The 24,730-nt window shown below is 37.7% G+C and overlaps 1 protein-coding gene across 1 annotated transcript in view; it reads left to right on the top strand.

Moving 5' to 3' along the window:
* Positions 1 to 24,730, top strand: part of LOC122712691 (serine/threonine-protein kinase NLK2) — a 197,352-nt gene that overhangs the window by 139,158 nt on the left and 33,464 nt on the right. The window contains 1 exon segment of the mRNA XM_043932498.1: positions 2,953 to 3,059. Coding sequence (XP_043788433.1) covers positions 2,953 to 3,059 — 107 coding nt within the window.

Here is a 24,730-nt window from a genome sequence, read left to right as displayed (position 1 = left end):
TTTTTTTTTCTCTCTCAAGCATACCTTCGAAGAACGCGAATATCATATTCGATGAAACGTTTGCAAACGAGCGTTAAAAAGAAGTTTTTCACGGCAGATCTGTGCAACAATTTTACAAATGATCATTGAAACGATCATTGTGTTATAATTTTAAAAAAAAGGAGTGAAATAACATAGAAACGTAGACGCTCAAGTGACGATATTTCTAATTCTCGAAAAGAGAAAACTCTTTCGCATACAAATTCATCAAAATTAACGAGATCTTGCTCAAACATCGATCCTCTTCAAATATTGGCCTGTAATACATCGTTCTACAATTACGTTCCATTCTTTGTATTTGAGAAATATAATCCCCGATATTTTCCATATAAGAACAATATACACAAACAAAAAATTCGTATTAAATTCAATTTTTAGAACAAATAAAAAAAGAAAAAAAGATAAAAACTCCTCTCTTCTTTAAATATCGATCTATGACACACATTTCTACAATTACATTTCCATTCTCCCTGTTTGAAATTTCGTTCCACAAACCCTCAAAAAAAAAAAAAAGGAAAATCTATCTAAATCTAATTCTAAATCTAAATCTAAATTTTCGTGATACACGAACGAAAATTCCTGGCAAATCGCCTTAAAAAAATCTCAACATTTTAGGGATATTTCGAATTCAAGCTCGAACGAAAAAAATCCAGAGAAGATTCGCGCTTACCAATAATCGAAAAAAAGGAGAAAGGATCCTCCCGTTTTCGACCCAATAGCGCAGATGGCACAGGCGCAGCCACCACCCCCTCGTTCACTTCCGGCCTTCGTGGTCGCGCAAAAACTTCTCGAGTTGTTTTTTATCGCGAAACTTGCCCCTTTGCCTTCCTTCCACCCTTTCTTCGTGGCGTGGCTCGTCGATCGAGATTCCCTCTCTCCCCCCTCTCACGCGAGATTACCGTGGAAGAGAGAAGTTGGTGGGAGGGGATTGGATAAGTTTCTTGCGAACAAGGAGCGCTTGTGATTACCGTGACTCCGGTAATTGCCCAACTTCACGGCTACTGTTTTTCCGTGTACATGTTCGAGGATCGTAATTTTTCTCTCTCTCTCTCTCTCTCTCTCTCTCTCTGTCGTGACTACGTGGATTAATCGGCCCGCTTCCATCGAGGCTCGTCGAGTAAATAGAATTCTGTTTTCTTTCCGCGTGTTTTAATGCAACAATCCTTCTGTCTATAACGGATATTGGAACTTTCTTCTGGATTTTGTTTATTCGCGGTGTTTATTATCGGTGTAGAGGCAGTGGATAGCCTCTTCGATTTTGCTGATTGTTCATTCAGGGGATAATAATAGGAGTATGATTTTATTTTTTTTATAAAAAAAATAACGTGTCTACGTTCCATTGTTACAAGATTCTTTGACCCCTTTGGCGAGATTATTCGATCTTTACGTACAACGATTTGACAAAAATACGAAAACGAAAAGAAGGATTGTTGAGTGGGCAGTGGAAAACAATAAATAAAATATACGGGTTTAGCTGAATGAATACATTTGATTATACGTGATTGCGCGTATCTGTTTATAAAACATTTGAAATACGTCGAATATCGAAGAGAAACAAATAGCTACCAACTATGAAATAGTAATGTTGCTGACAACATTCAATAATGAAATCATATATATAAAATTTCAGTGAACTTTAAATTCTATAACAAGGATAATAATTTTTAGATCGAGTTTTTAATCGATCTCGACTTTGTCGACACGGGAAATTTGCAAAGTTTTAAAAGCGAATCGAGCGAAGTTAAATCGATTAAATCGCACTACTTTCCTTCCATCCCCTATTTTCGAAACATCTATTGATATCCAAAACGATTAGAAGAACGATTAATCGAAGCGAAACGTTCGAAAGGAGCAAGAAAACACTTTTATCAGGGCAGTTGTGACAAAAGTGGATGCTCCTTCCACCATTGTTCGGTGGCGGCTTAACTTTCTGAACAACTTTTCACCCCGTGCTCCGTAAATTACCCCGCCGGGTTTATTAAGGCCAGCTACTTTCGTCACGGCTCCACGTCATCGGGCTCGATTCTTCTCTCTTCCTCCTTTTCACGCCCTCCTCCTTCTCCTTTCCCTCCCCTTCATTTCGACGGATTAACTCGTTCGAGGCCGACGAGGGAATCCATTAAGCCGACGATTCGCCTGTTTCCCTTCTTGCTTGCCAAATTGATTTCGATCGATTTTATAAATATCGACGATTTTTTTTATTTTTGAAGCGTTTTGTCACGTTTTGTTTTAAAGTGTTTTCTCTTTTCCTCCTTTTTACGCTCTCCTCCCCCTCCTCCTTCTTCCCTCCTCCCCTCATTTCGACGGATTAACTCGTTCGACGAAGGAATCCATTAAAAAAAGCCGACGACTTTTTTTATTTTTAAAGTGTTTTCACGTTTTGATCACATTTGAAACGATGGATCGAATGGTCTAATTTTTCTTTTTTTTCTATATCGAATATAGATTTTTGATCTGAGATCGCGAAGGAGTACTTTTTTATAAAATTATCTAACTTTTACAATAATTCCAATCTCGATCCTCCATTCTCATTATTATCCTCTATATTATCCTCTATCGATTAATAATTTTCTAAGTAATCGATCCTACAATCCAATTTCCTACAACAATTCCACTTTCTAATATAAACTACCAATCCAGTTTTAACTTTGATTTCCTAACATGCTCGCGTTATTATCAGTTCGTGTATGTATATATATATATACAAGTGCAACGAAAATTTTTTTCCAAAGAAGAAGCAGGAAAAACGAGAAGGAAGAAGGAAAGGAATCAGCGTTTTCGAACAAATAAAATTAATTCTAGCTGGAGATTAATTCGAATTTGCCGATACTGTCGAATATAATCGAGGAATCGTTCGATTTCGGTTAATTTTGAGATTATTGGTGAATTCCTTAACGAAAACAACGAAAACAGATACGTGATCACGGAGCTGCTTCAGAGCGATTTGCACAAGATCATCGTCAGCCCTCAGCATCTAAGTCCAGACCACATTAAGGTCTTCCTGTATCAGATCCTCAGAGGTGAGTGAAAACGTTTCTTTATCTTTGTTGCATGTGTATCACGTTTAAATAGTTTTTTCTTTTTCGTGGAAATTAAATAAATTAAATAATGTATTACTGTATTCATGACTCGTGGTATACAAATTTTACCGTATGCCATAATTTTTGGCCTCGAATTGATCAGAAATTAATTCAGATTTCGAATCGATAATCTAACGAATAATTCGACAAACGCGCACGAATGCGAAATTTTACCACGACTATTTTCAGTGACGCAGCTCTGGATACAACACGTATGACTCAAACCTTGTTCACTCGTGAATCATCGCCTCTCTCTCTCTCTATTAATTCGAAAACCCAATTATCAACAAAATATTTACGTTTCGTTTCGCCGTTTTTCACGAGCGTCGCGTCCTCGAACGTTCTAACTCCGAAGAAGCAAACGTATAGTAAAGAAAGAGAAAGAGAGAGAGAGAGAGGAGAGTATTCGGAGGCCATTTTGTCGGAGCGAGCCTTCTCGGTTCGTTAGCCACGAGTCAATTTCCTGCGAGTCTCTGAAACTCAATGATTTGCATGCTTTCCTACTTGTATCGCGGAAATCGCGTTTCTTTGCGAAAATCTACGTGAATGGTTGAAAGAAAAAGGGAGAGAGAGAGAAAGAAATAAATACATCCGATTTCGAATTAATTTGAATTCTTTTCGAAAATTTTTGCATCATGATTCTATATTTCCTTTAAATAAAAGGAAGCGATGAACGAAACATCAAATATTCCGTCGAAAAAGTTCAAATTTTTCTTACACGAACGAAATCCAGAGCGAAAAAAATCGAACTCCTTCAATTCGAGGTAAAAACACTATATTAACTAAAAAATGAGAGGCAAAAAAGTTGACCGAGGGCTAATAAGATCGGTTTAAATCGCATTGAATCGTTCGCGTGAATCGAAAGTGAAATAGCCCGATATCAAACATCAAATATTCCGTCGAAGAAGTTCAAATTTTTCTTACACGAACGAAATCCAGAGCGAAAAAAATCGAATTCCTTCAACTCGAGGTAAAAACACTATATTAACTAAAAAATGAGAGGCAAAAAAGTTGACCGAGGGCTAATAAGATCGGTTTAAATCGCATTGAATCGTTCGCGTGAATCGAAAGTGAAATAGCCCGATATCAAACGCAGATATTAATTCGCGACATTTTTTCTCCATCGTCTCTCTTTTTCTCTTTCTTTCTCGCGATTTTTTCCTATCGCAATCTCGTTCGAAAAGCGCGATTCGATCGACGCAATAAAAACGGAACCGGAAGAGGAAGGGAAGGGAATAGAGGAGAGGAAGGAGGAGGAAGAGGAGGAGGAGGAAGAGATCAGAGGCGTTACTCGCTTCTGTTCTCACGCGAATCACGGAAGAAGAATTTCAGGAGAACATTTCGATGTTCTTTCTCTTTTCTTTAATTCGTATCAATCGAATTATTCGAGCTAAGACGATGAAATAATCGTGAAAATCGTTTAATGACGCAGCGAACGAGAAAAAATTCGATTTCGTTATTAATATCGTTATCGATATCGCACACTGCACTAATTGTTCCTTTTTTTAAACAATGATCGTTTAATTTATTTATAATTATCTAAATTAATTACTCACCGAGCGATATAACGTAATATTCGTTCGACGAGGAGAGGAGAAACACGACCGTACCGCTCGGTGTCCGGAAACCGACTCCGTTTAAATCGATATTTCGAATGTCAACAAACGAGCGATTGTGTCGTTTCCCGTGCCGCGGTCGTACACACGGCCGTACAACGATGTTTATATATAAGAATTATTATAGAATATTTGTAAAACTCTCTGATTCGTTGTCGGATAATTGTTTATTGATAATTTTTTTTTTTTTTTTAATGTATCTTGTATCGGATTTACATTTTAAATTTTAAAATTTAATCAAATAAATTTTAAATTTGTAAAATTAATTATTAATCTTTGTTACATATGTACGAATATTATTGTTGTTGTTAACATTGTTATAAATAAATATCAAACCGCTCTAAAAAATGATTTTTCACCGCGTTTGTAAAAAAGTATCGTAAAATATTTCTAAAACTCTCTGATTCTCTGTTGTTGACTTTTCAATGATTATTATTTAACGATATTTTTTTTTTTTAAAGAAATGTATCTTGTATTGAATTTAAATTAATCATTAATCTTTGTTGTCTTTCTCGAACGTTCGCCACTCCATCAAACAATTATAACAAATACTTTTTGTGAACGCGAATCTGCTCAACAAACATCCATAATTCAACAATTGAAAATTGAATATAAATAATATATATCTATTTATTACATTGCTGCAACACGTAAATGATTTTTATCGAAAAACCTGCCACCACTTTTCTATTTAACTTCTCTAACGTTAAATAAATCTGACGTTAAAAGAATCACCGGGGGAGAAAATAAAATGGGATGGATAAATAAAAGGGGATGGGGAACGAAAAATCATAATTTAGACGAGGATGGAAGAGAGAGAGAGAGAAAGGGAGAAAAGAAAAGATTAAAGAGAGAATGCGGACGGGAAGTGAGATGGATCGTTTCGCGAGAAACGCGGCTTGGAAAGCTTGGAACACGAGTGGTGGTGGTGGTGCGGTTAGACTTTCAAATGAGGAGGGATTTAGCGTTTTAACAAAGAAGCAGAAACAAATGAGGAGGGAATATATCGCGGGGAATGACGGGGAGAAGGGCGGTTGACGACTTCTTCTCCTCCCGGCCTCTTGATAACAATTATCGTTCCGTGCTTCCACGGGGAAAAAAAACCCTAGTGGTGGTGGTGGTGGGAACGAAGGAAAGATCGAGATCAAACGGTAATTTTCGCGTGAATACTCGCGATAGTCCCTGCAACTCGTGCAACACTCGAGGTCGCGACGAGAAAGTCGTCGGATTTTTATGGGGGGAAGAAAAGTGGTCACCGTTCCTTCAACAGTATTTTTAACGTGGATACGCACCCTTTAAATTGGCGATCACCTTTTCTTTTTTGTACAAAAATTTTCTACAACAATATTTTTAACGCGCCTTTTGTTATCAGTAATCCTTTAATTCGAATTGAAATTTTCGCGAAAGAATTATTATCATTACAATCGTACTTACGTGTATGTATTAATGATAATTATTGTGCCATGTTGGAACGTTAGAATTATACAATTTATAGGAAAAAAAAATAATTATTTCCAATATTTTATAATGATTGTAACGCAAAGTTGCATCGAGAAATTTAAAAATTTAGAAATTTAGAAATTCGCACAATAATTATCATTAATACATACACATACGTAAATATGTATTAATGATAATAATTCTTTTCGCGAAAATTTCAATTCGAATTAAAGGATTACTGATCAACAGAAGGCGCGTTAAAAATATTGTTGTAGAAAATTTTTGTACAAAAAAGAAAAGGTGATCGCCAATTTAAAGGAGAGATAAGATAAATTTTATTAAAAATTAAGAGAAGGAATTCTTCGAAATTCGAGAAAGGATCCCCGATTCTGAAAACTTTGGGGAAAGATCAGAGCAATATCGAATAATCCGAGGATTAATTAATCTCTACTTTACGCGATCGTATCGCGTCTGAAAAGTTCCTCCATTTGGAAAACTCCTTGGTGGAATGATATCGATTTCTTCCCCCCTTTCCTCCGAAACCTGGATAGGTATCTCCATTGTCGGGATGAGCGTGGATTTCTTCAGAAACTCCTCTCGAGGAAACAAGAAGAAGAAGAAGAAAAAGTGGATTTCTTTCTTTCGTGTTGTTCAAAGAAAAGAAAACGAGTGTACGTAAATCCGAATGATTCGGTGGAAGAGAGAAAGAGAGAAGAAGACCAATAGTGGATAAAACTTCTTCTTCTTCTTCTTGTAAAAATCTACGTATCTTGCCTGGAGGGTTGAGAAAGAGTAAACAGGATCGTTTCTATTCATCCCTCGAGATCATCTCTCGCGACTTCAACTCTTCGTCGAATTACATTTCTGCCCATCTCTCACGTTCTCTGACCTTGTATGTCTGACGAGTCACGGTCTCGTTCTCCTTTCCACTCGATTTCACCCGTGCTCACCCTAAATAAGACGCTAATTTCTCGCCGGTTCCTCTCTCAACTCTGTAAGAATACCCGTCGAGCCACTCCGTCTCTTCTTTTCGACCGTCTTCTGCCTCGCTCAGAAGAAGTTGTTGTCACCCGACTCTTTAACTGGAGCCTCGAATTTCAGCCCTGGGTGTCTTGAAAAACGATTCTTTCGAAAGAGCTCGTCGAAGTAATTTTTCACGTACGAATTTTATATTTTTGATTGGATTGGATAATTATTCTCTTCCTACGTATTGGATAAATAGTGCGAGTAAATAATTTAAAATATCAAAATTATTTTATATAATTGACGGATGTAGTATGAAAGAAATTATTTCGAATATTTTTAGAACGGAGAGCATCTCGTTGTGGAATCTACTCTCGAGACGGCGAAATAAATGTTTTCGATTCACTTGGTGGATTATTCATCGAGGCTTGGCAGTAAGGCTCTTTGCGCGACATACTTTCCTATCACGATGGAAAATCGTCTGCAAGTCAAGCGCGAAGTTCATTTCTGTTTGCGCGATTGCCGATCGATTGCGCGACTCCAGTCATTTGTCGCTTATGAAAAGACTAAGCTGTTCTGTTAATTAATTTTCTTTCCTCAATATTTTTATAAAGCGAAGTATTTCCTTTCCCTTCTCGAAATAAATTCGAAGAAAGATCATTGGATGAGTCGTAATTTTTCGATAATCACGTGTAAGGGAAATAGTATGTGAAGTAAAATCCATATGTTTGAAACATATAGTCTGATCTTTCCAGTAATATATATAGGAAATCTATGAATAGAATAGCGTTTCTGTGTGTGATTAAAGAGAGGAGGGGACTCGAGGGTGAATACGAGAGACGCAGTAGTAGTTCTCGATAGTTTTCGACGAACTGTTAAGAGAACGTTTCCCAGAAAGACATATTACATATGTATGCGGGTTACGTATATTGCCGTAACAGTTCTATGAACTGTATTAATATTATTAACTACGTAATTTTAGAAGCATTTCATACCCCTCCCCTTCCCTCTTCTAAAAGAAAGACTTTTTTAATATCTACGTTTTTCTTTTGTATTATTAATCATTTCCCACGAATCATTTACAATTTACAATTAACAATTAACACAAATTACAACGAAATGGATTAATAAAAAAAAATCTCTCTCCATTCTAATGTCCTTAAAATATCAGAGGTATTAATATTTACTAACCTCCACTACAGTTTTCTTTTATTACTCATTATTAATCATTTACAATTTACAATTAGCACAAACTTGGAACGAAATGGATTAGTAAAAAAAAAATCTCTCTTCACCCTAATGTTCCTAAAATATCAGAGGTATTAATATTTATTTTTCTTTTGCATTATTAATCATTTACTATTTACAACGAAATGAATTAAAAACAAATCTCTCTCCACCCTAACGTCACTAAAATTTCTTTTGCATTATTAATCATTTACAATTTACAACGAAATAGATTAGTAAAAAAAAAAAATATCTTTCCACTCTAATATCCTTAAAATATCAGAGGTATTAATATTTACTAACCTCCACTACAGTTTTCTTTTATTACTCATTATTAATCATTTACAATTTACAATTAGCACAAACTTGGAACGAAATGGATTAGTAAAAAAAAAATCTCTCTTCACCCTAATGTCCCTAAAATATCAGAGATATTAATATTTATTTTTCTTTTGCATTATTAATCATTTACAATTTACAACGAAATGAATTAGTAAAAAAAAAATATCTCTCCACCCTAACATCCTTAAAATATCAGAGATATTAATACAATTATATCCAACGTATTTACTAACCCCCCACTACACTTTTCTTTTGCATTATTAATCATTTAAAATTTACAATTAACGCAAACTTGCTGGAACGGAAAATAGATTAAAGTAAAAAAAAAAAAAAGAAAAAAGAAATCTCTCTCCACCCTAAACGTCTCTAAAACACCGCACAATACCTCCTCCACAACGTGGTAATTTCTCAAATCGATCGACAGAGCAGAGAGAAGCGAGAGGATGCGCATCCTCCCTCCCCCCTCTTCAAGCGGAATCGTCGCCCGTAATTATTTTGAAAAAGTCTGCCCCATCCCCCCTTCCTCCAACTTTGTCGTCGTCGTCGTCGTCGTCGCCTCGCGGTCGCTCAAGAATCCCGAGTTAATTAAACCTGTGGCCGTCTCTTTTCTCAAAGCGGAAGCTCGAAAAAGCATTAAAAAAAGGAGAAGAAAAAAAAAGGGAAAATCTTATTTTAAAGCGGTCGTGATTCTTTTCTCCGCCCCCTTATCGGGTCGCGCCACTCTTTCTCTTCCTCTTTTCATCCATTCCGCTCGTTCTCGCGCGGAGATATGCAAATAACGGTGAACACGCGTCGGGAGCGCGGAATTTTCGACGAAGGAACGTCGTGTAATAATAATTATCGAGGCTGGAGACGTGTAAGGGTGGCGCGTGACGAATATTTACGACGTTTAATGACGGCGAGGGAGGAATTTGATGTTATGGATATTGTTTTCTTTTTTTTTTTAACGAAGAGAAAAACATTATCGATTGTGAAACAATCGATTTTGCTTCCTAATTTTTGTCAATCGAGAAATATAGAATTTTATAAGAATTGGAGAATTTATCGATTAAAGAGGAATTTAATGACGATTTTTGATTGATCGTTTTGAGTGTTGGAATTATGATTCGTGAAAAAATGTTATTTGGATCGTGGCAAGAATCGAGCATCCCTCGAAATTTTTCGCGTTTCGATTATACAAAAGTTGACTCACGAGTCACGATTTTTGAGAACGGAGTCCACGGTTCCTGAACAAAGAGAAATCTGGGACGCGCAGATTCAATGTGCCGTTTAACAAACGCATAACAAAGAGGAACCGAGAATTTGTCTGACGAGTATGGAATAAAATTAGATTGCTCCGATTAATCTCTTGCTAGAGAAATGGGGATTAATTTAACCCTTTTACACGACTCTCAATCACTTTCAATTTAATTTTCTTAATTCAGAAAAATATTCGTTCCTAATTATTTGAATTTCGTCTCGTTTCGAATGAATCGTGTTAAAGATTTTCTTACAAATATTATTTTTTACGAATTTTTCTAATGAGATGCATCGTATATTCTCAAGTAAATCGGAAAAATTCATCTGATTGTTCTATACGAAGTATAATTTTAAAATGTAATTATATCTCCGTATACTTTATATCATCAACGATAAATCACTGTGATCACGCAAATTCACAAATGAAAATTAAACTTTTGCATAAAAAAAACGCGAGGAAAAATTAAAAATTTTGTCATCGAAATCGATTCGAGAAGTAGAGAAAATTATGCCATTTAAATCGCTTTTTGATTTATCCCGATATCTCGATCCGTTACCGAGATACAACGATTCAAAGTTTCCATAACGCTTAGCATAGCGCGTGCATTACGAATGCGACCCAGTGACCTAGATATTTTTCCTGGAAATGCGTAATACGTTTTTTCTAGGAATTCCGTCTGTCGCTTGTCTGCAATTTGGGATAGGTCAGTGAGACTAGGTGCGAGCGAGAGGTCCGAGTAAGCGACAAGGACGGAGATAATAAACGATCAGAAATTACCCTTTCCTTTACACGACGATATCTCGGGAACCGGAAGTCGTATCGGGATAAATCAAAATGCGTTTTAAAGGGCACAGTTCAGCGCTTCTAACGAGCTCTCGTTCATTGACCGGAAGTTATTATTTCCGGAGTTATAGCGATTCAAATTTTTTTCTAATTTTAATCCGGTTTTCAACAGGATTCTTCAAGTTAAAGCGAGCTAAAAATTATCTTTTCTTTACACGACGATATCTCGGTAACCGGAAGTCGTATCGAGATAACCTAAAAAGCATTTTAAAGGGCAAAATCCCGCGCTTCCAACGATCTTTCATTCGTCGACCGGAAATCGCTATCTTCGGAACTACAATCATTCAAAGTTTTCCTAATTTTAATACACTTCAATCGAGAATTTTAAAAGTATATTAGGCGACGAATATTTTTATTTCTTCACATTTTATCGATTCCACTTACTTAGTCGAACCTTTTGCATTTACATTCTCATAAATATGCAAAAATATATATTTGCACGAAAGATCTCCAAGAATCCAAATTAATTATAATCCAAATAAGGGAATCGGATCGAATCGAACGAAACCATTCCCATCGGCCAAAAAATTTGCAAAGCGACAAAATGTTAAAACGTTGTGAAATATTCACCATCGATGCTAAACTCCATCCATCGATCGAAACGTTTCACCAAAGGGTGGAAAGACCGAGAGGGCTCAGGTTTTACGCGATCGATCCTCTTTACGAGAGCTGTCCGTGGCACTCGAGTGAAACGAAATCGTCGTCGAGCAGCAGGAGGGTCGCGAAAGAGAGGGAAGGAAGCATCATGGGATACGCGCGTTAATTTATCGCCCCGTTCTATTCCCCCGACTGGTCGCGTTTCGATGAGCAAAAAAAAAAAAAAAAAAGAAAAAGAAGAAGAAGAAGAAGAAAAAGTGATCGTATACGTCGCCGAGAAAATCGACGTGCCACGATGACAAGTTATTGCGTTTCTTATTGAAGATTATTGAAATGTGTCGATGATTTTTTTTTTTTTTTTTAAATTCGAAAGACTTTTTTAAGGATATATTCAAAACAAACATATATAAATTATCAATCTCTTTATACTCTACAAACACAAATAATTTCGTTAAATTAGGATTGATAATAATCTTTCGAAGCAAAGCAAAATATACAAAAGCGAAGATAGCGCGCCAAGAACAACGGTCTCAAAGATCTTCAAAATAAATATTCTCGCGCGAAAGCATAAAACGAATAAAACAAAGCTTGCCTTCCAATTTCCACGGGAGAAACAAGAAATCCTCTCTCGTTTTCGAGCATCGTCGAATCTATTCGTCGCAATTGCGAGCAACGTTTGCTTTCAAAAAAAAAAAAAAAAAAAAAAAAAAANAAAAAAACAGAAACCAGGGCATCGTTAACATGCGTGGCCCAGGTTCTTTCACAGTGTCGTCGAAATTAATTCGTCAAAGAGGGAACGACACGAGGGTGAAACACCCTTCGTGGTATGGAAAGTCGACGCGTTAATACATCATCTCGTGTCTATAGTTTTGTTTCTCTTTCGACCGCTAGTTTTCGAGGGTAATTTGTCACTGGTGGTTCGTGGTGCAGGAATCGGAATACAAATCGGATATATTTCTCCATCTCCCCAGAAAGGATGGAGAGGGATGATTATCCTTTCGATGAAGATGTTTCTCTCTTTTTCTTTTCAAACAACGTAGTAACTCTCTTCCTTTCCTCGAATATTAAATTTAATTATATTTCATTCTTCCTTAAAGGGAAATACTTTTTTTCTTTCGTGCATGGTATTCGTAATTCCTTATATTTAATCAATGAATAACAGCAGCGAATTGAAAAATTTATCGATCGATTGAACCTGTTTCGAAAAGCAAATTATAAATTATCCTACAATTTATACAAAAATACTTGTTGCTCGTATCTTAAAATCGAAAAAGAGAAAAAAAGAAAGAAGAAGAGAAAAGTTGGAAATTTCGAGGTTAACGGAAAGTTGGAAAGAGGAGTCGGATTTGAAACAGGTGACGGTGTCCAGAAAAGCGTGCGTAGCATACCGGATGGATCTGGAACTGGAGAGAGAGCCGGAAGATTAATTCGAGGAAGAAGAGGGAGGGGAGAAAAGGACGAGATTAGTCGAAAGAGACGGTTAACAACAAGAGAGTACATCGCGAAGATAACAAAGCTGAAACACACAACGGGGAGACATCGTGAACAGGACACTTCCTCGCGGGTTAATTACGCTCTTATAAGATTTGCATTAATTTTCACTCCTAATGCGATTTCCAACGGTCTCTCTCTAAGCTCTCCACCGGGGGAAGAAGCTGTTTACTCGAGAAAGAATGAGCGAAAGGATGATGTTTTGGATCCTTTTCTCTTCGACGAGGATTTTTCTTGAAAATTTCAAGTAATTTCTTTCTTTTTTTTCTTTTTAATCGTGCGAGTCACTTTAAATTCTTGAATTATTTTAACATCTTAATTTCTTTGGGAACAAATTTGTACGTGATATTAATTCTCTGTAACGTTTATTAAAACATTATCGTAATTTTTGATGAATTTATTCGAAGCAAGGAATAGTTAAGTTGTCTGTTTCAACTTTTTCCCATAATTTACTACTTTTGTATTCCAATGTACGATGAAACATTTTTGTTACTTCAACGACGAACAATTTTACAAGATTGATGTACAATATAGAAAGATATTTTCAAGTTTATCGTTCTCTTCAATTTTTCAATTTTCCTGCAGGAAACTGGCTGCCCATTCCATCCGTTTATTGTTTATTCCCTCTAAATCGCCTCTATCAATTACCCCTGCGAATTTCATTTCCATTTAATCTAAATTTCATGACTCGAAATTCAAATTTATCATTTCATAATCGAAATTAACAACGAATTACCGATCATCATCGGTCAATCAGAGTTAAACAGGGATCGTCATATTTGACCAAACTCGATTAAATTTTAATCGAGTGCTTCGCCCTCCCCTCTCGTCCTATTTATTCTTCGATCACAATCTTCCTTCCAATTATCATAAATTAATCTCTCTGAGGGAGGGGGAGGGAGATGTGTTCAACTTTCTAACGTAAATGCGATATGCGACTGTAACCACCGGCTCTAGATATAATTTCCTCGACATCGATTCACAAAAGTACAGGGTGGAAGTAGCGTAGGCGGATGCCTTCAATCACCCTCGAGACTCGAACTTCCGCATCGATCGAACATCTGTCGCGAGAGGAATATCTCGATATATTCCTCTCCTCCCCTTTCTTTTACTTTTTACCAACGCTCCTCTCGAGAGGGGTTGGAAAAAAAGGAAGTTGGGTCGCGTGAATTCGGCAACATTTAATTTCGAACAGAACTCTCAGAATTTTTTCTTTACAAGCCGAATTACTTCTTCCGAAACGAGAAATAATCCCTCGTCGAGGCTTTGAGAAAAGCTTCACCTCGAGGCTTCCCTGTTTAATAATTCTAGTTGAAGGAGGAGGGAAAATATAATTTATCGAAACGCTTATTAGCATTTCAGTTCTCTTTTCCTTTTTTCTTTTTTTTTTTCCTTTTCTTCTAACAAATGAAATTGGATACTTGAATAGAGAATCCAAAGAAGTTTCCCTCTTCACGAATTACGAAAATTCTTGGAATTATAGAATATCCTTCCGTTTCCGATAATTTATCGATAAGAGAGTTAAAAAGTGAAATTCCATCGTGATTCATTGAGCAAATGGAAAAATATCGATTGAGAAAAAGAAGCAGGTATATAAGAGCCGATCAAGGATGGAAAAATAACACATATCCCTCCTCTTCTTTTCGCAGTTTCCATACGATATGCTCCATGTTCTCACGATCGTTTCTTCCCACCCGGTAGAAGGTGGCACGTAAAACGGACAGATAGAGGAGCAGAGTTGCTCTTCTCCTCTTGACTGGTCCGAAACCAGTCCTGCCACCGCCCATCCGTGACCCCAGACCCCGTCATCCGGTCGGTTGCTCGCCGCGGATTCTCCTCAGCTTCGTTTAACCTCCTTCGCCTCCTTCTTCCTCGCCCGAGACTTTCCATCTCCTCTCCTCTCTGATGTTTTAATTAACGGCCGATCCGATCGAACGTCTCTCTCTCTCTCTCTCTCTCTTTCTCTCTCTCTTTCTCCTCAAGTTTCCACAATTTGTTGTTTTCTTGTCTCTAGAAGAAAAACGAAGCCTCTTGTTTTCTCGTCGCTTTCGAAAGGATGTGGCTGGGTTCCAAGCGTTTCGTTCGCTTCGATCTCGTCTCTTTTCATTTTTATCGTTCGTGTTCGATAAGTTTGTGGCGGGTGTTTGAGGTAAACCGCGAAGGAAATAAGCGATTCGACGTGTGCTATTGTATTTGGAAATGGAAAAGGAGGAGGGAGAGCGTTTGGTCGAAGGTATTTTGGGTTTGCAAGATTTATGTGTTTTTATAGGTATGTTGTACTAAATTAAAGTAAAGGCTTCTTGGCTTCTATGAGCCTTCGATTTTGTTGTTGTATTTGTTTATATGAATTAATTTATTATTTGTTTGTATGAGATAAGGAAATGGAAGGGGGAAGTGTTTGGTGTATTTTATATTGGAGCCTCGATCCTGGATACGTTAAATAGTAATCTTAATATGGTTGTTGTACAGTTGGAGTATTTATAATTCCATTCAAGGTTATACATATATTTTTGAATATAAAAATGAAAATCGGTTGAAAGTGAATTGATGGGAATAGTTGTGCGTTTGTTATTCAAAATTTGTTTTCGAATAACATGTTAAATAAACTCCCCAAGTTAATTTTCTTTAATACGAGAGAATCAACTTGCTCTCGTACAAACTTAAAAGGATTAAATCTTTCTCGGGGACAGAATTTTCTCTCTGTATCTCCATCTGAGTTTTCAGAGCTTTGTAATGCGTATAAAGGACTTTCTAATTAAACAAATTATACTCCATTTACCGCTCCTTTTGTTTGTCCCACAACAAGTGTATTGTCTCCAACTTTAAATTAAAACGTGCACAACTGTTGTAAAATTGCAAAGATTTCAAAGAACGAAGCAACGTGGGAAATTATTCATATTTACATTTGTCACCTAAAATTTTTAAAATATATATGCACAATACTCTCAACTCTTCGAGTAAATCAATCAATATTAACTTTCGTCGAATATTAACGGTTTGTACATTAATTTAATATCATTTGATTTTTATGTGAAAACAATGTCACATCGATAATCTCGATATTGTTTGTAATTATAATTAGAAACACAAAGAAAATATTTATGATAATTTTTACGTTTGAATAGACATCGATATTAATTTTATCAAAACCATTAATTCAACAATCGAAATTTCATATAATTCTAATATTAAATTTTATACTCACTTTACCATACTTCACCACTAGCATCCAAAACACGTAATTTCCATAATCATTCTTGACAAGCTTTTTTATACCTCATAAAATTCTGCTATGAAGAATTGTAATACGAAAAAGTGACCCATCCAAACGCATTCCTCTGTCCATCCGCACGAGAATGCCAAGCTTTTCAGCAACGTTGCATCTAATGGTTTCGCCTTCGCGTATTTTCAACCGCGAAAATTCCCTCTCTCTCTCTCTCTCTCTCTCTCTCTCTTTCTCTCTCCATTCTCCGCTTCTTTAATTAAGCCAAGCTTCAACTTTTCTCAAACGAGATCGCGATATTCGACCCTCGTGAAAGCAGCCAAGAAACGAGATTAACGTTTCCAGCATTAACGTTTGAGCCTTTGTTTTTCTTTTCTTTTTTTTTTTTTTTTTTTTTTTTTCCCTCCATCAAAGTGAGCGAGCGGCGACAAAACGTGGCAATAGTAACGTGGCCTTTCAACGGCCGCCATCCGAGGAGCGCGAAATAATGCAAGCAGCGGATTTTATTCGCGCCCGCCGCTGATCCTCCAACATTTCCTCCAACGTTTGCAGAGCGGTAGTTTGATTCGAGAAATTGTTAATTTAATCAGAGAAGGGAAGATCGATATAATGGATGGGGAAGATTGATTTTGAAAATTGCTATCGAGTTGTTTCAAATCTTTAATAAATTTAATTGAACGGAATTTGAAAAAAATTTGGGAACGAATTTTGTTCAATCTTAGAAAAATCTGTGGGATGGATTATTGGAAAAAGGTCAATTATGATTCGAATGATGATAACTTTTATATGATACAATAAAATCAAAAAGGAAGAGGAGTCTTTGTCCTTTTCTTTTTTTAACTTAGGACTGGTTAATAAAAGATTTGTAACTCGATAATAAAAGATTTATAACATTATAATCGAAATGAAACAAGTTGAATTAACTAGTTTTTGTATGAAAAAAAAAAAAAAAAAAAAAAAGAAAGCCGGCTAATCCAACTTTCATTCACTGACACGAAGTTATATGAACATGTCTGATTTGTGACGGAGTATTCCACTTGCGAGTGGTTTGCATCAATGTATAGAACACTCGAACGATCGAAGAATCGATCTGACCGAAATTCGATAGAGAGAATATTTCGAATCGAGTCATTAGTCGAGCAACAATTTTATACAAGCACGATTTATATTTCAAAAATTTATACGTTTCTTTTCTTCCTCTTTAACGTATTGCAAAGGTAATATCTAACGGAGAATACATGAAAGCTTTTATATAACCTTCCAAAGCTTTTTTTTTTCGTTAACATTTAAAGAAATATATACCTTTGAATGAGTTAAGTATAATTGAATAAATTCAACGTTTCTAAAAAGTTCGATTGCGGCTCGAGTCGAAAACGAAAAAAAGGAAGGGAAGAATTTCGAAGCAACGGTAAAAAGAATAATTGAAAACAAGAATCATATCCTTGCACGAGGATCGAAAACTGGATGTAGATAGACACATGTGTGTGTAACAGGGTTAAATTTCATTAGCAAGAGGGGTTAATTAAACGGATCGAATTAAACAAATATCGAGGATTATATTCGCAAATAGCGCTCTCCACCACGTGGACGTGTTAACATTGAATTATTCCCTGTTCACGTGTCCGGATCGACTTTTATGGGTCGACCTGGTTTTTATTGGCTTTTTTCCCTTCCTTTCCCCTCTCTTTCTCTCTCTCTCTCTCTCTCTTTCTCTCCTCTTTTTCCTTTTTTTTTCAATACATCCCGCGTGCCTCGACACGTTCTACGAACACGATTGCTCTTTATTTCGCCCCGTTCGACCATCTGATATGTGTGCATTCGTATTCAGCAAATAATAAACCCGTTTCGTTCGACACTCGATTCGATAACACGATATCGAATCAACTTTCGATTCTCTCTCTGTCTCTCTCGTTTCCGTTTTATTTTTACCCACCTTCCTATATTTAGAATTAAACTGGAAAAAATTTCGATGGCATCGATCGAAATGGAACGAATTTTTATTTACGATGAATTTCACTAATCACTAGATTAAAGAAGAATTTCTAACTAAATTTCCTTTTATCCTTCTTCGTCAATTTTTACATCTTGCATCTCCCTCTTTCTAAGAGAGAGAGAGATAAAGAATGATAAATACACGTATTTATCCATCGTTTCCACAAAATTAGCATTAGAATCAAAAATTTTAAAGCTTCCAAAATCTCAGAAATTCGCAGAACAATAGTAGAACTTTCGTTGATGAAGCTTCTTCCCATCAAACAGGCGATGGCTCAGTCGAATTTCACCGCGTGAATCCGTTACATGTATTATGCATGTTAAAGGGATGTAGGTCAGAAAGCATAAATAGCGCGTCGTCGCATATGTCGATGCAACATAATACACGGAGATGTGTAAAGGAGAACGCCTCCATCCTCCTCCTCCCCCCGAGAAAATTCAATTTTCAATCGTCCCTCGTGGACTTGTTTCAATCACACGATACACCTAAGATTTTGCAACCGGATTGCGGACCTGGATTCGCCCTGGATTTATTTCCTGGATGTTTGTTTCGTTCCGTGAGCGGAATGAGACTTTTGAACCGGTTCTTTTTTTTCTCGGCCCCGTGACTTTTATTGAAATTTATGCAACGATATTTATGGAGAGAATTCTTGTATCTTGAGTTTTTACAGTTTTCGAATTTCGTGTCGGTCGATGTATGCGAAAGGGGATATGTAAAAATAATTTTTAACTGTATCGTGGATTTTTTTCTTCTTTTTCTATTGGTAATTGATCCGTAATGAAAATTTTCCAAGTGACTGTATGTATTTTTCTGCTGGGTTATTATATCCTTTTTTTTAAATTATTTAGTCTTTAACTTCTTTCTTGAACCATGACTTTGATATTTTTTTTTTTCTTCTGATAATTCTGATCTGCAATGAAAATTTTCAAAGTGTCCGTTTATATATGGTATCTTCTTTTTTTTTTATTTAATCTTTAAATAAACTTCTTTCGTGAACGATCACACTTTGATATTTATTGCAACTCGTCTTCGAAACACGTGTTTCAAAATATTTCATAATTTTAATTTCACCTTTAACAGCAGCAATCTTCAGATTAAACCTTCAAGTTGAGATTTAACGCAACTCGTGTCTCCCAAGATTTTTTTCACTTCTTATTTGGAATCTTTCAGAAATTGATAATCGAGGATTCAGATTCTAATCCTTAAAAGAAAAAAAATAAAGAAGAGGATCGCGTTGGTTTTCCGTTGTTGCTGGTCGATCAACAAACAACGAATATTTAATAGACCCCCATTAGTCGCGCGGTCATAACAAAGAGGTGTGAAACACAAGAGAGGTTGGCTAAGCCCTCTATCCCGCTTATAGAATCGAGCTTCCATTACTGTGAGGGGGAGGGTTTGTATTGAACCCGTTGGAGTCAACGTTGAATTTTAGCCGGCAAATAGTTTTGAGTTCCCGTGTGCACAGCTGAATGTGTAGGTGGTGGCATAATAGAGATGATGGATACCAGTTAATGAGGAGCATTAGCGAAATTGCAGCCAAGCATTTCTATAATTCAGGTTAAGCGTGTTCGAAATTAACCGTATTTGTATCGCGTGTAGTAACACTTTGTTCCACCCTTATACACCCTTAATAAAATCCAGAAAAATTTGTGTCTTTCTCACTTAAAACTCCAAAATTTCTCGAATACTTGCTCGAATACTTCATCATCTCGTCCGAGAATAATTGTGGAATAAGAGGAGGAGGGGGTTGACGAGGGAGAGAAAGAGAGGCGGCCTCCTCCAGTCGCCCGTAGACTAGAAATCGATCGAGGGGAGGAGGGGAGGTGGACAACAGGTGCGACGACACCTGGAGGGCACGGCGAGTAGGAGGAGGAACCGATGACCTTGGCGTGTTAACACGGCCGGTCCTTCGTCGTCCTTGACTTTAGGCGCGATATATCTCCCCTCCGTCGCCGCGTAACCTCGTCGTCCCCGGGGAGAAGAAACGGAGGAGGAATCGTGGCGGCGATTCTCGGGTGCGACGAACCCGTGGACGACGCGAAATCCGAGGAATTTCGAGAGAGGAATCGAGAGAGAGACCCGGGATTGAATTTCTTTTCTTCGGTTAAAGAATTAGAAGAAATTAATCTCTTCCTGTTGTTCTGATAGGAGAGAGAGAGAGATATATATATATATTTTTTTTTCCCCCAATAAAGATCTCTTCTTTTCAATCGATGCTTCGATTGGATGGAATCAAAGAGAAAAGAGCGTGTAATGATCGCAATAAGAACTAAACATTTGGCAATAACGGGAGATAAAAATCCGTATCGCTGTATCCACAGTGTCGATTTCTCTCCTCCAATATCGAGAAACGACGTCGAAATCGCTTGGACGTGTCGTGGATGGTCTTTCTCTCTCTCTCTGGATTTACGTCAGGGTTGAGGGGAGAAGGAAGGGGGATGGTGATGTCTCTGGTGATTGGAATTGCGGTTACGACGTCTTGATATCGTAAAGGGTAATAGAGAAGGGTGGTTTTTTGTTTCCCTGGGAGATCGATCCTGGAGAGGAGGAGAGAGAGGAGGAGGAGGAGGAGGAAGAGATGAAGAATTCCGCGAGCTGTTCGAACAGCTGAATAGGAGATTGGATTCTGTGTTTTCTTTTTTTCTTTCTCTTCAATCTATTTTTAGTTCAAGGTAGAAAAGAATCGATATTAGCAACTATTATTATGGAAGGACGATTGTTTTGAAAGGTTTCAAGCGTTGCTATTATTGTAACACTTGTAACAATAATATTTTTCACACGAATTTATCGTTCTTTGATCCTCAAAGGGATTTAATTTTAACGAGAAAACGATCGATCGCTGCGCGCACATTTACTTGTCATTTTTCGTGGATTTAGCGCGCAAAGTATTCGAAGTGATATCTTGAACGATCGTAAAAATCGAGTTCAGTGATTGCAGGCTCGTGCAAAGTGTTAAAAAAATGCGAAAGCATTGTATTTCATACAAGATAAACGTAATGATACTGATTTTCGTTTCGATGGAATCGAGAAATCGTATTCGTTTTCGTCCATCCAATCGACTCGAGTAATTTAAAAGGACAAATCGAGTTCGATACTCGAGGTTCGTGGATCTTGGCCTCGACCGTCGTCGTCGTTGAATCGTTTCTTTCATTCCGTTGGCCTTGCGGTTAATTTTGAAACTCGCGCGCAATCTTCGTCGCCAGAATTACTTTGTAAACAAAGAGAGAAGCGTCGATAATTCATTCCTTCTCTCTCTCTCTCTCTCTCTCTCTCTCTTTTTCTTTTGTCATTCGAATTTATCGATATCGAGTCTCGATGATTGTACACGAAATTTCTGAATTGGCTTGGATCAATATTGTAATTCGAATTTAAAAGAGGAATAAAAAAATTAGTCGATTTAAATTTTTCTCCAGATTTCTTCTTTATTCGTTTCAAACTTTTCGTTCAAACTCGGGCGACGAAGACAAGTTTGAGAAGAAAAAAATCGACGGACAAGGAGGAGAAAAAACTGGTCGTGCGTGAATTTTCAAGATCGAATGAATTCCACGTGTATCCACGACGTAGAAGCCTCGTATAAATCCTGACCCGTTGACAGGTTAATTGTGTCAATCGTTTTGCTTTCGCCCGCGGTTTTCCTTCGATCCGAAATTACGAGGCCCGATCCTTCTGATTTATTAATCGTGGTCAAAGGTCGTGTTACAAATAGGTCGACGAACCTATGTAACCTTCCTAATGTAAAGATACTATTTTCACGCGGGTGGAAAATAATGGCTCTCTATAAATAAGTCTGCGGAGGGTCGACAAATTTTTCAACGCGCATTTCTCAAAACTTTGTTCTGAGGGAAGAAAGAGAAGCTTTTCTTCTTCTTTTTTTTTTTTTTTTTTTGAAGTATATAAATTACTCTCTGCAAATCCCTCGAAAATTTAATTCACGTTATCCAAAAATTGATTGTAAAAATTTTAGAATACTCTTCTTCTTCTTTTTTTTTTATATATTATTCAAGACGCAAAAGATCAAAACAATAACTTTGTTGAAAAAAAAACAAAGAGACACGGTTTCTTTCGACGAGTAATATTCAGATCTAGCCGTCGATCCATTTTCCATTTGCAATAACGTCCCATCGACGATAATCGGGGGTATGGGGATTCGCGTGTTAGCCATTAGAACTGGTTTCAACTTCCTCCTCCCGTAAAACGCTCTAATCCAGCGTGTGGAGCACGTGCTCGATTAATCACACCGTTACATTAATCCGTCGCCGCCATTTATCTCGCGGCGGTCACGCATAATGCCACGGAATCCCGCGTCCTTTGAACGCGACAACACCGATAATTAAAACGTAACTGATTCGACGTGACGCGGGTGGCTCGATAGGCTTACGCCGTGAAGGATACGCGCCACCCGTGATTTCGATCCATTCGTTCGAAAGATAAAATACGAGACGAGAATTGACTAAGATAAAACGTGGTTTTTTTCTATTATTATTATTATTATTATTTGCATTTAGAATTAGGATAGGATATAACGTAGATAAATGAAGTAAACGATGAACGCTTCGTATCGAATGATTACTTAGTTGTATTTTAAATCGAAACTTAATTCTTTGAATCTCGATAATTAATCTCTCAATAATCTTTGGCATCTCGAGAATTAATTACTGGAAATGGAAAGGAATGCAAAGAGTGTCGGAGTTGCATAATGATCGAAACGTGAAAAGAGAGGGGAAAAAAAGCATGGCACGGTGACAGGTTGACAGGGAAGGGAGGAGGGGGAGAAGGAAGAAAAAAATGGCGAAAGAGAAGTTCCAATCATATAGAAGACAAGAAGGAAAGAATAATGCACAAGTCGGGATTGTAATCTTCAACCCGATAAAACGAAGATTCCTGTATTCTTTCTCTCTCTCGAAACAAAAAGAGGGACGAGGTCAATCTTAAAATTCCCCCGTAACACCTGCATTTGCGGAACAATTCATCTCTTGCCGCGCCTTTCAATCCAAAGTTTCCTTTTCTTTTCTTTTTTCTTTTTTTTTCCTCTCTTTCTCTCTCCTTCGTACGAACAATGGATTGCACGCGTCCTCGAGCCGCAAAGGTAAGGCCACGTCTGTCGCTTGACAAGCGACACCCTGTATATATATATATATATATATTCGTAAGAAATCGTGACACGATTTATTTTCGACGAATCGCGGCCGATAGAAGAAGATTACGTAACGAAAGGAACAAGACAATTGATATTTACAAAATCGTCAAATTGTCTCCTATTTTTTTTTTTTTTTTCGCAAAATCGAAACGAGACTCAATACTCCTGTACATTTGGAATTGAATGTCGAACGAATTACAGGCCGCTCAACAATTTTTTTAATACATCCGAGAATACATATTTATATCGAATAATCTAGAAATAAACGAAGAGAATTGAGAAACAAAATTCACGGGCGCGCGTTGAAAAATTCAACCCTCCGGCAAAAAGCAAGCACCGCCCCGATATCTAAAAATCACGGTGTAAAAGATTCAAAAGCTGTGAACGAGGCAACGAAAATTCGATTCTCGCCCCCTTTGACCAACCAGAGAGAGAGAGAGAGAGAGAGAGAGAGAGAGAGAGAAAAATAAAGGAAAAAATTTATTTTCACGCGAGACACCCGTAAAATCGAGCAAACTATATATATATATATATACATCATAGCCTTGCAACTTGTCGAAACAAGGAGACCATTATTGTATCGCATCGATGGAAAGAGAGAGATGGTCGAGATCGAAGAAACAAAATTGAAACAAGACGGGAGGGGAGGGAGAAAAGACGAAAGGAGAAGATCGAGAGGATGACAACGATAACGCTCCTTCTTCACCCTTCCTGGTCTCGATTTATCAACACGAGATAGGAGGAGGGAGGGGGGCGTAGAAACCGCCGCCACGTCACTGTGAAAAGGAAGAGGAAAGAAAAGGGTGGGAGGAGAGACTTTAATTACCGGCGGGCGAATTCGCAACCGGACGCACCCACGGGGCAGATTACCCCGGTAATATTACCGAGTTTTATTGCGGGGAGGGAGGGGGAGAGAGAGAGAGAGAGAGAGAGAGAGAGAGAGAGAGAGAAGGAGAAAGGAAGAGGAAGGGAGAAGTCGAGGTCTGAATGCGGCATGACTCACGGCACACTCATCTGGCACCGATGTTTCTGCTCTTATTGCAGCCCCTCTCGCCATCTCCCACCCTTAAACACGATACATCTCTCTCCCTCCCTCTACACCTTCTTTCTTTCCTCTTCCTTCCTCCTGCTCTCCTCCTAAACGATCCATCCCTCGCTCGTTTCCTTCACCCTTTCTCCGCCGAATTCTTTCCGACCCCTTTCTCCACAGCCGGCTTTTCCCCTCCCTGCCTTCCCCTCCGCTCATCGGCACGAAAATGAAAAAGGGCGCTCGCGTTTTCGCGCGGTTGAGACCCGCTCGATCGGTCCCTTTCTCCCCCAACCCTCCCCTTCTTTCGACGAGACACGAGGGTGGTGGTTCTCGCGCGCGACGAGAAATAATTACGCGGCGAAAGGGGACGTTTTCCACCGATACAACACACACCCACCCACCCACGTGCAATGCGCGCTACTACGTGCCGCATTTGAATGCATTTTTAACGCGTTGCCGGGGGATGACG

This window comes from Apis laboriosa, unplaced genomic scaffold (assembly GCF_014066325.1).
Source record: "Apis laboriosa isolate Shangri-la unplaced genomic scaffold, ASM1406632v1 scaffold204_cov149, whole genome shotgun sequence".
NCBI lineage: Eukaryota > Metazoa > Arthropoda > Insecta > Hymenoptera > Apidae > Apis > Apis laboriosa.
Note: the sequence above shows the minus strand (reverse complement) of the source record. Positions and strands in the feature narration are given on the sequence as shown.